Source organism: Platalea leucorodia, assembly GCF_965183815.1.
Source record: "Platalea leucorodia genome assembly, chromosome: 20".
NCBI lineage: Eukaryota > Metazoa > Chordata > Aves > Pelecaniformes > Threskiornithidae > Platalea > Platalea leucorodia.
Genome location: NC_138842.1, coordinates 7,614,095 through 7,626,781, shown reverse-complemented (window position 1 = coordinate 7,626,781; position 12,687 = coordinate 7,614,095). Strand labels below are relative to the sequence as shown.

Below are 12,687 nucleotides of genomic sequence, written 5' to 3'. Positions count from 1 at the left end.
TGTGCCCCAGTGCAAGCGGGCAGGGCAGGAGCCAAGCCCCCAAGCAGCCCTCCCCAGGAGCGAGCATCTCGGCAGCAGAACCCAGAGGCGATGCCTGGGACACGGGGAGCCGCTGGCCGGGATGCAGAGCTGGCGGGATGCGGAGGGGACGATGCACACGGCAGAGAGGCCGGGACTGCTCCCCGCCAGGCAGCGGAGAGGAAAGGGACAGGGCGCATGTCCATGTGGCCTGGGGAGGCTGGCGGCTGCTCCGAGCCGCGGGCCAGCCCTGCCTGGCTCCTGCCTGACCACAGACGGAGCCAGGGTTCCCGGAAGCCTGCGTCACGCCAGGGCTCCGCGCGCAAGAGACCCGGGAAGGGTGACGGGCTGGAAACACAGCTGCGCTCCAGGAAGCAAAGCCCCGAAGGCGTGCGGAGCTGCGACTTCTGCAAACCTCAGCTGCTTCCTCAAAGCCTTCGCTTAACCTCAAAGGAGGAAGAGCCACTCCCTGCCGTGCCACCTCCCACCACGGGCACGCTCTCCGTTCCGCGGCAGCGGGGCCAGGTCCCACCGTGGGGTGCGCGGGGCTGGCACGGGGATGCTCCGGGAAGGCAGCCCATGCCGCGAGGGGGTCTCTGTGGCACGGCACGGGGCTGCAGCTGCTCAAGTGGTGCCGGATGCATGGGACTGAGCTCACTCAGATCCCTGCTGGCCCAGCAGCACCCATCTCTTCAGCTGCTTTTGCTTTTAAGCCACAGTTTGTTCCCTGACAAGGGACAGGCATGCCCAGACTGGACAGGAGAGCTTGCTCCACCGTGCTGCATCTCACGCCGCATCAGGTGCCCACAGAGCCGTTTGCCCGCGCTGCCCCAGCCAGGACCTACTGTGGCACGCCAGGGATGCAAGCTCTCTGCCCAGCTCCTCTGCACAGCCCCTTAAACCGGTTCGCAAGCCGAAAGCTCCCGCAGTAGCGCCGGCCACCCTCCTGCACAAAGCGTGTGGCTGGACCTGCCGACCGCCGCTGCCCACCCGCCATCCCATGGCCTCTGGGCATCGCACAGACCACACGGGCAGGAGCCAAGACTGCAGCCCAGCGGGTCCCCACACATCCCAAGGGGGCTGGATCCTCACCAGTGAGTGCCGGGAGGGTGTCCCTTACCTGCAGAGCCACGTGCAGATGCCAGGATCCCTGGTCAGGCTACCGGGTTGTGCTGCCTGCTCTCCCCAGAGCAGGCAGGGTCCCTGCTGCGGCAGGGGCGAGCTGGCACAGCGACAGCACGGCTCCCCGGCCGAGGAGCTGCCTGGCCGGCACGCTCCGCAGTCTCCCCGCGGGCACAGTGCACACACCTGGCAGCAGCAGCTCTCCCCGACCGTTGGGAAAGCTCGATTACAAAAGGAGGAGAGGGTAATTAGCTGCTCGGCAAATCCTGCACACCCACCACTTCCAGCGCGAGTCTGCACAAGGCCAGGCTTTCCAGCCAGCTGCCAGCGGGGCCGACCGCAGCCCGCAGCCTCCCTGACCCCAGCCCGCTCCCTGCGCCAGCCCTCGCCCAGCCGGAGCGAGCGGCTCCTGCGCGCCTAAAGCTAAACGCCCACCCTGCCCGGCAGTGCTGCCCGCAGCAGGCTAAAGCAAGCCGCTCTTCATCCCAGAGCGATTATTCCCGGACGCGTAGCCCAGCTTCGCATCGCAGACACGCACAGCTCCACGAGCAGCCTCAGGATGCGCCTACAGGCACAGCGCTTTCCCAAAACAGGGCTCGAGGGCTGCGAGAGCCCCCCTCCCCACCCATCCCTGCCAGCCCCGTCTTGCGCAACATCAATGAGTTCAACCAAAGCCGAGGAGAAGGAGGGAGGTTTGTCGCAGCGGGCAGGAAAGGGAGTCTGGAGGGGCCACGCTCAAACCCCTGCCCAGCTTGCCAGGGCACCTGCTGTTACCATCGCTGGGCAGGGGCTGGGCACCCCGCTCCCACCGGGGAGCAATGGCTTCATACAGCCCGCCCAGGCCACCCGCTACCCCCGCACAGCCCTGCCCGCGCCCCCAGCCCGCACGGCGACCCCAGAGGTAACCCACCACGGGCGCCCGCTCACTTCCCGCTGAACCTCACTGCGGTGCTGCCAGGAGCGCCTGCCAGCCGCGACCCGGGGCTGCGCGGGGACACGCAGACCGGGTGACCCGAGAGGCAGGAGCATATCGTGGCCCGGTAACCTCACGCGTAAACTCTTCTCCTTTCCTCCTCCACCTACTAAAACCTCTGTTTAAAAACAACCCGCTGCAACGCGGAAGAGAGACAAAGAGCGGGACGGCTGCCGTCCCTCTTATCATCAGGAGAGGGGCAGGAAAAATCTTGCTCTGTCAGTCAGTTCACTCCTGATAAGCTATTTTGTGACAGCGGCTCCGCAGGTGAGTCACCCTCCGGTGGCCGATGCTCAGGAGATGATTGCAGGCGACGGTGGTGCTGATAGACCGGTGTTATATTACAATACAAATCATAATTCCTGTTTCACAACTCCTGCTGTGCGTTTTAAGGAGTGCTTGGGCGGTCCTGCCCCAGTGTTAGTACAGCGCAGGCAGAGCCGCACAGGGGCGGCGGGAGCATCGCCGGCCCGGGCTCCCTGGGCATCGGGGCACCCACAGCCTCCCCGTGTCCCAGACTGGAGGATATTTGCCGGGTTTTTCCAGGCAGAAGACCACATCAGAGCCGGAGGAACATGGTGAGTTACCGACAGCTGTGCCCACCGCTCTGCCCCTCCCTGCACGGCAGCCCCCAGCCCCTCGCCCCGGGAGCGGGCGCCCCGCCGCCGGCTGCGCTCGCAGCCCAGGCTCAAAAGAGCTGCCGCTCCCTGGCCCCAGCCCCCTGCAGCATCCAGGCGGGGAATGATTCTACCCATTTCTCTCAACACCCCGCCATGGCTGTTGGATACGGCACTTGGCTGTCCCCACAAGCTCTCGCTCCCACATTTCTGTGGCTTGCTTTGGCCCTCGCCCAGACCGGGAAGCAGCCAAGTGCGTCTCGCAAGTCTGCTCACCAAGGGGAATGCACCCTTCTGGAGAGTCTTACCCCCTCCTCGAGAAGGGGCTGGTTCTTCGGCGATGCCTGGGCCAGAGCCCGGCCAGTCCCCCTGCTCAGCCCAAGGGACGTGCTCGGCTCGGCTTCCCGCAGTGCCTTTTGCAAGCAAAGCCATGGCAACCAAACCCCAGCCTGGCATGCAGTCCCTCCCTAGGAGGAAAAGGGTTCCTTAACAGAGGGCAGCCATGCATGGCCCAGCTCACCAGGCACCGTAAAACCCTCCACCAGCGATAGACTGGGACATCATCCCCTCCGGGCTGGGGAACTCGCCCCCCTGCACGGCAGCAACGGCTGCACGCACCCACGGGTTAAACCCCCTGCAGCCAAGGAGCTAGCCCCGGCTCTGAGCACCCTGCACCCTTTGAAGCCGGGTTTTGCACAGAACATCCCGCCTTCCATCATTCAGGAGCAGCTGGGACAGCTACTCAGGGCACCACGGCCGCACGCTGCGGAGGGCAAACGGCAAGAGTCCGACTGCACCCAGCTGCCCAAGCCTGCTCAGGTGGCACGGGCGCAGAAGTTCATCGGGAGCCCGTGGCTCGGGGCTGGCATTTGCACAGCTGGAGGGCAGGCTGGCCATAGCGGCGTTAGCGTGTTTCCAGAGAACGCAGCGAGGGAGCTCAATTAGTTCCGGCAGCCTTGAGTTCTCCGGGAAATCATGTGCTTCCACTCCACCAGGAGCTGGCACAGCTCTCGCCTTGCTTTGAATTTAACCAGTGCAGCTCTTGCTCGTAGTGTGGTTTTGAGAGCAAGCGGGCACTCATGGAGAGGCAGCCCCTGGGGCAGCTCCAAGCTGTGAATCCGTTTGAAACGGAGGAGGTTCGTGGACTGAAGAAAATGCAAGAAAAACCCCAAACAACCAACAACGGGCAATACCTTCTCTGTGTGGGAAGGTGGCCAGCACCACAGCATCATCTTTCCCACCTGCATCCACACCAGACCTGCACAGGGCTGTCAAGAAGGAGCCCGACACCAGGCAACGTGACGGGCACAAGTACGGGCAGCTTGCGGGCAGGCGGGGGCAGCTGCCGTGCCCCTCAGCCGCAGAGCCCCGGCTGTGCCGCGCAGCCTGGAGGAGCCGTCGTGGCCGGGGCCCTGGGACCGTTCCCGCAGGGAACCGTTAGGATCCCATTACCCGGGTCATGCCCGGCCCGGGCCCACGGTGACACAAGAGGTCAGCATGAGGAAGGACCAGCCCCACGTGCCCTCGGCTGGCTGCGCTGCAGGACGCGGGCGGCGTTTGGGAGCAAGCCGAGCTGGCATTACAAAATTCCCAGGGCTCCTGCAGGCACCGGGCGCCGCAGATAAGCAGCTCAGGAAGGGCAGCCGAGACGGGAGGTCCAGGAGACACGCTCCCCTTCCCACCCTGCCCTCCTGCTCCCAGCAGGCCCCCGACTCCCTGCGACCAAGGGCCAGGCTCCATGCCCCTGGGAGCTGATCTGGAGCTGGCATCCCCTGGCAGCGCTGCTGTGTCCTCACAGGAGCCAGAAAGACCCGAGGGGCTGTGCAGAACCCACCCAGGGGCCAGGCGCTCGCCCCGACTTGCCCACGCTCGGCATCAGTGCCAGGCGAGCCCGGCTGCTCGGAGAAAGGCCCCTGGCAATTCCTCAAAAGAGCCAGACAGCTGCATGCTGGGGCACAGCCACATGCCCGCAGCCCCGCCAGCACCAGGCAGGATCCGGTCCTCCGCTGCGCAGGTCACATCTTGCTCCCGGGCTCGGGAGCAGCCGAACCTGGCAGCCCAAGCCATGCAGCAGGGCTGGGGTGGGGAGGCAACATTTCCTGGCTGGGCGAGGGGCAGCGACGGCGGAGCTAGCAGCACATTAAATGCACGCTGTCTTTGTGTGTTAACCCACAAATAGTGGCGTGGCACTCGCCTGTAAAATCCTACAGGGAGAGTCTTTGTGCATGGCTAACCACGGCCAAACACCGTGGCCCAGAGAGGGAGGGCTCCACCACTCCCTCCTACCCGCCTCGGGCTGGAGCACAGCCCCCTTACAGCATCCCTGGTCTTCAAAGCCTGAGCCTCCGAGCCCCGAGACTGCGTGGGGACATCTGCTCTCATTCGAGACAAGGAATGAACCATCTCCAGCCCTCTGCTGCCCGGGGGAAAGCGTGCTGCTCCCGAAGCTCAGCACCCAAAGCAGTAAAGGCTTCCGAACTCCAGACTCTCCTGGATCTGCGCGTTTATTGAGGTGTTTTCAATCTTATGGAAGCATAGAATCCTTCAGGTTGGAAAAGACCTTTAAGATCATCGAGTCCAACTGTTAACCTAGTGCTGCCAAGCCCACCACTAAACCACGTCCCTAAGCACCACATCTTCCTTACCTCTACTCGTGCTGGGTATGGGCCCTGCAAAAAAGCCCCTCTTACCTGTCGTGGTGGAGTCCAGAAGCAAGAGGAAAGGAAAAGAGCTCGCTTGCGGCTGGAAGGGCGCTCAAGGGAGCGGCAAGCGTGCTGCTTTCCACAGCCTCAGCAGGGCAGGCGCACGCTTTCAAACAGCAAGCTGCCAGGAGGCAGCTCAACAGCGGGGCACAAGCAGGGCTGCAAAACAGGGCAACAGAAAGGTACAGCGTCCAGCGAACCCCCCCAAAGGGACTCTGATCTTTGCCCAGCACCCAGCCACCCACCGAGGAGGGGGGCGACGGCTGGCTGGTGCAGCTCACAGGACCTTTCCTGCTGCAGTTGGGCATCTCTCTTACGAGAGGCCATTACAGGAAAATAATTTGAAGAGATCAAGCGGCATCAATGCCTTATCCATCACTTGCTCCCGCAGTGCCTGCTGCCGAGGCTGTGTTTACTGCGTGCCCTAGCAGCGGCACAGCCCTCCCTCCCCGCCCCGGGAGCACTTGTTCCCGTGGGCCGGGCTGGTTTCTCCAGCGGCTCCGGCAGTCTGTCGGGGAGGACTCGGGCTGTGCCGCTCGGTTTCTGGCCGCGCACCGGGCCAGCTGCAGAATGTAACCCCCATCGTGACATGCCTGGGTGGCACAGCCCTGCAGGCCTGTGTATCTTGACTCAGGCTTTCTTGGCACATCAGAAAGTGCCTCTTTCATAACGCCTGTGACTGCGTAAGCCTCCGGTGCGCTCAAGGCACCACCTGTGTAACATTAGCAGCCAGTTACTGGAATGGCACAGGTGATGGCCGTGGGAACAACGCAGCTGGTGATCCCGGGTGACAGCAGAGCCAAGCGTTGTCGCACCAGGACACGCCACCCCCGTCCCCAGCAGCTCTAAAGCAACCTCGGCTGTAGGCTGGGGCAGTTTCCCTGCTGATCCTCCTGGTGAGCCTGGAGCAAGCCAAAGACACGGCAGCCTCCGTGCCTGCCCAGGCTTAGCTGATCCTCCGCGGTCTCTGGGCTGCCCTCCCCGGGGTGGCTGATGTTAGCTGTGCGCTTGGCATGGGAGTCGCCACGGGGCCAGCTAGCCATGTTGCTACAGACTCTTCCCACCTGCCGACTGCTTTTTGACTGAAGTTTCAGCTCGGTAACTGGTTTTCCCCTCTGGTTTGCAGGATGTAGCCTCCGAGCGGCTGAATGGCACAGGTAATACCCACAGGGCTGGGGACGCGGGTGCTGCCAGCCTGGGCCTGCCGACGCAGGGCCACGCTCCTCTGCGTTGCAGGTCCCAGCAGAAGACGCAAAGCCTCCGTGGCGCTGGAGTCCTTCAAGCGGATCGGCATCCCCGTCCTGGCAGCGGCGCTCAGCCTCACCTGCCTGGTTACGGTCGGGTTCCTGGGTACCGCTCCTGCTCTCCTCTCCCCCCTCCTCCTGCCACTGCTGGGCACAGCCACGGCTCAGCAAACGCAGCTCTGGACCCAGGGCTCAGCCGGGACTGGCTCTGCCGCCTTCTTGCTGAGCCCCCACACGCAAACCCTGAGCCTGCCCAGCACCACAAGCTCAGCACTGAGCTCCTCCTTTCCCTCCAGTTAAGGTTTACCTGGACTACCACTACTTCTTCTGCAAACAGCCCCTGCAGCTGGTGCCGCTGCAGCAGGTATGTGACGGGCAGGTGGACTGTCTGCAGGGCGAGGATGAGGCCAACTGTCCCCAGTGGGTCCCTGAGGGGCCACCAGCTGGTGGTGAGTCCAGGACACCTTGCTAGAGCTCCGGAGGGGCTGGGCTGCTGCAGCAAGCCTCCGCCTGCTAAAGTCACCTGCGACAAAGCTGACTTTGTGTCTGTCTCCAGCCCGTGTTTCCAAAGACAGATCCATCCTGCAGGTGCTTAACAGAAACACCGGAGCCTGGTCCTGCGTCTGCCACGACCACTTCGACCTGGTGCTGGCAAAGGCAGCCTGCGAGCAAATGGGCTACAGGAGGTACACGGCCGCTTTCTCTATCCCTCTCCCATAAAAGCTCTTTTTGAGCGGGGCTCTGTTTACTTTTAAAGCACTCGGAGCTCTGCCCTAATGGTTTCAGCCCATCCCCACCACGCAGAGCACTCTGCGTGTCCCTGGGAGCTGGCTGCTCTCCGCGCTAGAAGCCCTGGCAGCTTCCCACGCAAGCACAGCCCTGCGCCCAGCGTCCCCCGCTCCATCCCCAGCCCCCGGGCACCTCGCCCTGCTCCTACCCCTCACCTCCCCCCCACCCCCCCGCAGCCACCCAGGCAGCAGGGCTGGCCTGCAGCGCCCAGCAGCAAGCATGCACGGACTCACCTCACCAGAGCAGCCCCTCCGGGGGCAGGTGCAGAGCCCAGCCAGGTCCTCGCCACCCGTGGAGCTCTGGGAAGGGCTGTGTGGGACCATGCTCCCCTTTTAAAGCCCCAGGAGAGCAGCAGGGTGTGATGCTGCGCAGCTGTGGGCAGGGCTGGGTCCTCGCAGCTGTGATGAAGCCCAATTTCACCCACCTGTGTCCGCCTCGTGCACTGCCCTGAGCTAGCAGCAAGTTGGTAGTGCTGCGTTCAACTAAAGCTGGGTAAACCTGCGATCGGGGGAAACAGCTCGCTAGCCCTGTGTGTTTGGTATCAGCCCTGGATTAAGGGAGGGTTTGAGTTAGGGGTATACGAGGGAGATGGGTTCTGGTGTTTGAGCCCCTCTGGGAGCCTAGACTGAGCCCAAGATGGTATTTTCCAGTGCCAAAAAGTCAGGGATTGAGGCTTTGAGCACAGGCCCCCAAATGTCACAACAGCAGGGACGCCCTGAGGTCCCCTGGGAGCTGCCTGCCCCAGGCTTCCCTGAGCAGCCGGGAGTAGTCTCCCTCCCTTCCATACGCTCCGGTCCCTGCTCCTGAGCTCAGTGGCCCGTCCCCCCTCCTGCCCCCGGCCCTTCAGGGCTGCGGCGCTTCCCTCTGGCATCCCTGTGTCCCTGTCCCAAGGAACCCCCTTTTTCCACGGGGTCTTTCTCTTGCTCGCTGGCACAGGGTCCGCATTCCCTTCCTAGGCTCCTGCTTCCTCCCTCTCTCACCAGCTCTTTGTTGGGGCCGTGGGCAAACATTTAGGACCCAGTTGCAAAGCTTCAGTCCCTAAAGTTTTACAACTGGGTTGTACCGTCTTTGGCTCAGTCTGAGCCAAACCCATCAAGTTTCCAGGCTGCCAGAGTGCTCAGGCACCGGCGCCTGTCCTCCCCCAGCACCTGCGCCCCGTTGGTCGCGTGCCTGGGGCTGCGCGCCCCAGCGCGCGGTTCCTGACCCCCGGCCCCCCGTCTCTTTCAGCACCCCCACTTTCCGGGCGGCGGAGGTGGGCGCAGGGCAGCTCCTGCCTCCCCGCGAGGTCGTGCTGAGCAACGGCAGCCTCCAGATGCCCGAGCCGGGCAGGTGAGTGGTGGGGCTGCACCGAAGTGGCCGCCGTGCCCCTCGCCCTGCACAGGAGCCTGCTGTGCCTGGCCGCAGAGCCAGAGCCTCTCCCACGCCGCATCCAGCCTTTTCCTCCCCCTTCCAGGAAATGTCTCTCTGGATCGGTTGTTTCGCTCTTTTGTTCCAGTAAGTAGCATGATGCTGTTTGCACCTTGTGAGCACACAGGGCCTCCTGCTGCTCCAGGTCCTCGTTCCTGGCACAGCCCCGTGTGCTGCGCTGCAGCTGCAAGAGCTCGGCTCTGGCCCCAGCCCTGGCCCTCCCCGGTTCCCGTGCTGTTGGCATGAGAAAAGTTGGATTTAATTACTATTAACCTTCTTGTTAAGGCAGCATAACCCTCCCAGAAACGAAACACCTAAGAGAGGCTTACCCGGCTGCCTGGATGGGTTTACTTTTGCTGATGAATTACCCTGATTAAACTAATCCGCCCGGTGGGCTGGGGAAGGCAAGGAACGGATGAACCCGTTTCAGCAAGCCTGGGGACGATGTGCAAACAGAGGACAAAAGGGGGTGTGCCCAGTGGCCCACGAAGGGGTGACACAGGCGGCGTCACGGGGGCCACGCTCCCCTCCCTGGGAAGCGCAGGAGCCTCCGTCCCCGCTCACCCCCGAGGAGGGAGATGGGCAGAGCGGGTGCTCCTTCTCTCCCCGCCGCAGCAGCTAACGTGTTGCTTTGTCGTTGCTCCGCCGCCTGGCAGAAGACTGCGGGGAGAGCACGAGGACGCCGCGCGTGCTGGGCGGGAGCCCCGCCACCATCAAGGCTTGGCCGTGGCAGGTCAGCTTGCAGTACAAGAAGGAGCACATCTGCGGCGGCAGCATCATCGACCCCAGCTGGGTCCTGACGGCAGCGCACTGCTTCAAGTGAGTCGGCGACCTCCCCGCTGCAGCGCACCCGTCAGCCAGCACCGACCTGCCAGGGCTGGGTCGGCTCCTCGAGGCCAGGCTGAGGTCCTCTGGGTTTAAGCCACGTGTTGCTTAAATGTCCCACAATGAACACGTCTGCGCAGGGCTTTGTGCCCCTCGGTCCGATGCAGCTGACCGATGCTGAGCAGGGCAGCGGGTAGGCAGGGCTTTGCTGCCTGTCCCCGCAGCGGTCGTGGAGGGGAACGAGGGGAGCAATAACAGACATGTCTGTGCACAGGAACAACCCCATCGTTGAGAGCTGGCACGTGAAGGCTGGCTCCGACCTCCTCTCGGGCACGGCCACCCTCGCTGTGGAGAAGGTCTTCCTGGCTCAGGTGACGCCCGCGTCTCCCAAGGACAACGACATTGCCCTGGTGAAGCTGCGGTCTCCCCTGCATGTCTCAGGTGAGACGTGGCACACGCCTCCTCGGAGCCAGAGCTCGCAAAGGCAAAGCTCGCTAGGCGCCGGGCAGCGGTGCGAGAGGACCAGGCGGGAGCGGTGCCTTACCGAGAGCGCGGCGGGGAGCTGGGTGCCCGGCCGGCGCGTGGCCCTGGCCAGTCCGGAGAGGGGCACCTTCCCCGCGAGCCTCCCCAGACGCCTCCTGCGCCTCACCTCTCCCTTCCAGAGAGCAGCAAGCCCATCTGCCTGCCCTATTTCGATGAGGAGCTGGTGCCAGGCACATCCCTGTGGGTGACAGGCTGGGGCTACACGCAGGAGCACGGTGAGCGGGACAGCGCAGGGGTGAGACGAGGGCAGAGTCCCCCCCCAGCACCGCGTGCGGGTGGAGACGGGGCGGGTGGGCTCCCTGCTCGCCCAGGGCTGCCAGGGGGCCCTCTGAGCCGCCACGTTTCACGCAGGCAAACTGTCGGAGACCCTGCAGCAGGCGGAGGTGAAACTCATAGACAGGGAGAGCTGCAACCGGGCTGCCTACCACGGGGAGGTCACCGAGAAGATGCTGTGCGCCGGCGTGCCCCAAGGCGGGGTGGACACCTGCCAGGTGGGGGCGGCCGGTCCAGCAGGAGAGGTGGCTGGGTGGGCACCTATCAAGGAAAGAGCCCCTTTCAGGGAAGAGCTGTCCTCCTGGCAACGGCCGCAAGCCGCAGCTGTGAGCAGCGGCACCCAGCCTGCTGGGGGCCGGGGGGCCCCGCAGCCCCCGCTCAGGCGGTTTGTCCCTCGCAGGGGGACAGCGGCGGGCCCCTGCTGTACTCGGGCGGGCACTGGCAGGTGGTGGGCATCGTCAGCTGGGGCCAGGGCTGCGGGACCCCCAGCACGCCCGGCGTCTACACCAGCGTCCATGCCTACCTCAACTGGATCTACGCCATCCGGAGGGTCAGTGCCGTCCCGCTGAGACCGCTGCAGCAACGCGCACGGCTGCTCTATCGCGCAGGTTCTGGGGGGCGGCGGGAAGGGTCAGGGCCCCCTCGGCGGCTCTGCACAGAGGAGAACCGCACCGGCGGAGCGCAGCGTCGCTGCAGGGCAGGCGCAGGGACGGGGCTGCGGGGCTGCGGCCAGCCAGGCCCCTTCGGCACCGCGCGGGAGCTGAGCCGGCTCCTTAAGGATGCGACTCGTTTGCCTCCTGGTTTGGGCTGCCCTTTCAAAGCTTGCAATTTCTTCTCTCCCTCTCTCTCCCCTTCCAGTCGGAGCTCTGAGACCTGCCTGACAGTTCCCTCCCCTCTCCCCAAGCCTCCCTCCCCGTCCCTACGTGCTTGGCTGGCTCGGCTCCGGCAGCAGCTGGGAAATGGATCTGAAGCCACGGAAGGTGAGCGGTGCCTCCCGAACCCTCGCTGGCAGGCTGTGATTTAGCACGCCAGAGGCCAGCCAAGGAGGCAAAGGGCGGCTTGGAGCGACGGCCACCGATACCGGGAAGGAATCCGACCGGCTCAAGCTCCCTTCCGGAGACAGATTAGTTTATTGCCCCGTGCCGACCCTGCTGTGGCAGGAAGGCTCCTGCGGGCAAAGCTGCTGTTTGCTCACTACTGTTATACAGAGAGAAATGATGTTTGTGCTGTAGAGTATCCTCATTAAAAGAAAGTCTTTGTTTTTTCACACGGCCTCTGAAGGCTTTGTCCCTCTTGCTTGCAGGGATATTTTTCACAACACCCTGCGCTATTTGCCAGAGCGGCTTTCCCAGTGCAAGGGAGGGTTTATTTGCTGGCTGCTGTGAACAAGCTGTTCCCGCACGCAAGGAAGAAAGTGCGGCGTGGACCTCGGCCGCTCGGTCAGACAAGCTGGTCAGAACGGGGTCGGTTTAAATTACTGTAAACAAACAGGGATGGTAGGCGTTATTTTAAATCAACTTTTTCGAGCATAGCTTCAGCCCCGGTAGAAATCAGGGCCACTCCCGTGCGACTCGGAGCGCCTTTTGCGCTGGGAGATGCCCGCAGGCACCCTGCAAACGCTGCCCCTGCAAAGGCGGCTCTACAGCCCCGCTCCGCCGGCGGACGGAGACGTGACCTGCCCCGTCCCGTGGCCCGTGCCGGGCTGCAGGCACCCGCAGCCCCTGGGCTCCAGCGGGCAACGCAATGCCCTCGCCCTGGGGTGGCCGGGAGGGAGCAGCAGGGTGCCGGCGGAGCGGCGGCGGTCATCCGCCCGCGACAAGCGGCGACAGAGGACGGACACGGCCCACGCTCGGCCCACGAGGGCAACGCTGCTGCTCTTTGCCTCGCAGCAGGGCTTGCAAGGCAGCGTGTGCGCCCCGGGGCTTCACGGTAAGCCTAAAGAGACACCCACAGCAGCCCACACTGGAGCGAGTTTCTCTAGTAAACATAAACTTTATTTCATTCAAGGCAAAGCTAACTAAACCTCTACAGTGCAAAAATGTGCTGTAAGTCATCACACAGCATGTTGTACACATCCCGTGCTTATTCGCAGGTATCTCCTACATGTATTTCTATATGCTTATACGCATATGTGTCTGCCGCAGCACGCACCTCCGGCAGGGCCTTCTCCCCGC

General features: G+C 63.7%; 1 protein-coding gene across 1 annotated transcript; it reads left to right on the top strand.

Annotated features, from left to right (window-relative positions):
• Window positions 1–3,809: 3,809 nt before the first annotated feature.
• Window positions 3,810–11,383, top strand: TMPRSS4 (transmembrane serine protease 4; the record flags this gene model as incomplete). The annotated part of the gene is made up of 13 exons (XM_082330539.1): window positions 3,810–3,866; window positions 6,559–6,589; window positions 6,669–6,782; window positions 6,973–7,125; window positions 7,233–7,362; window positions 8,693–8,794; window positions 8,919–8,959; window positions 9,529–9,691; window positions 9,972–10,138; window positions 10,360–10,455; window positions 10,592–10,731; window positions 10,914–11,063; window positions 11,372–11,383. The coding sequence occupies 13 exons, from the start codon at window positions 3,810–3,812 to the stop codon at window positions 11,381–11,383; spliced, it is 1,356 nt and encodes a 451-aa protein (XP_082186665.1).
• Window positions 11,384–12,687: the final 1,304 nt, after the last annotated feature.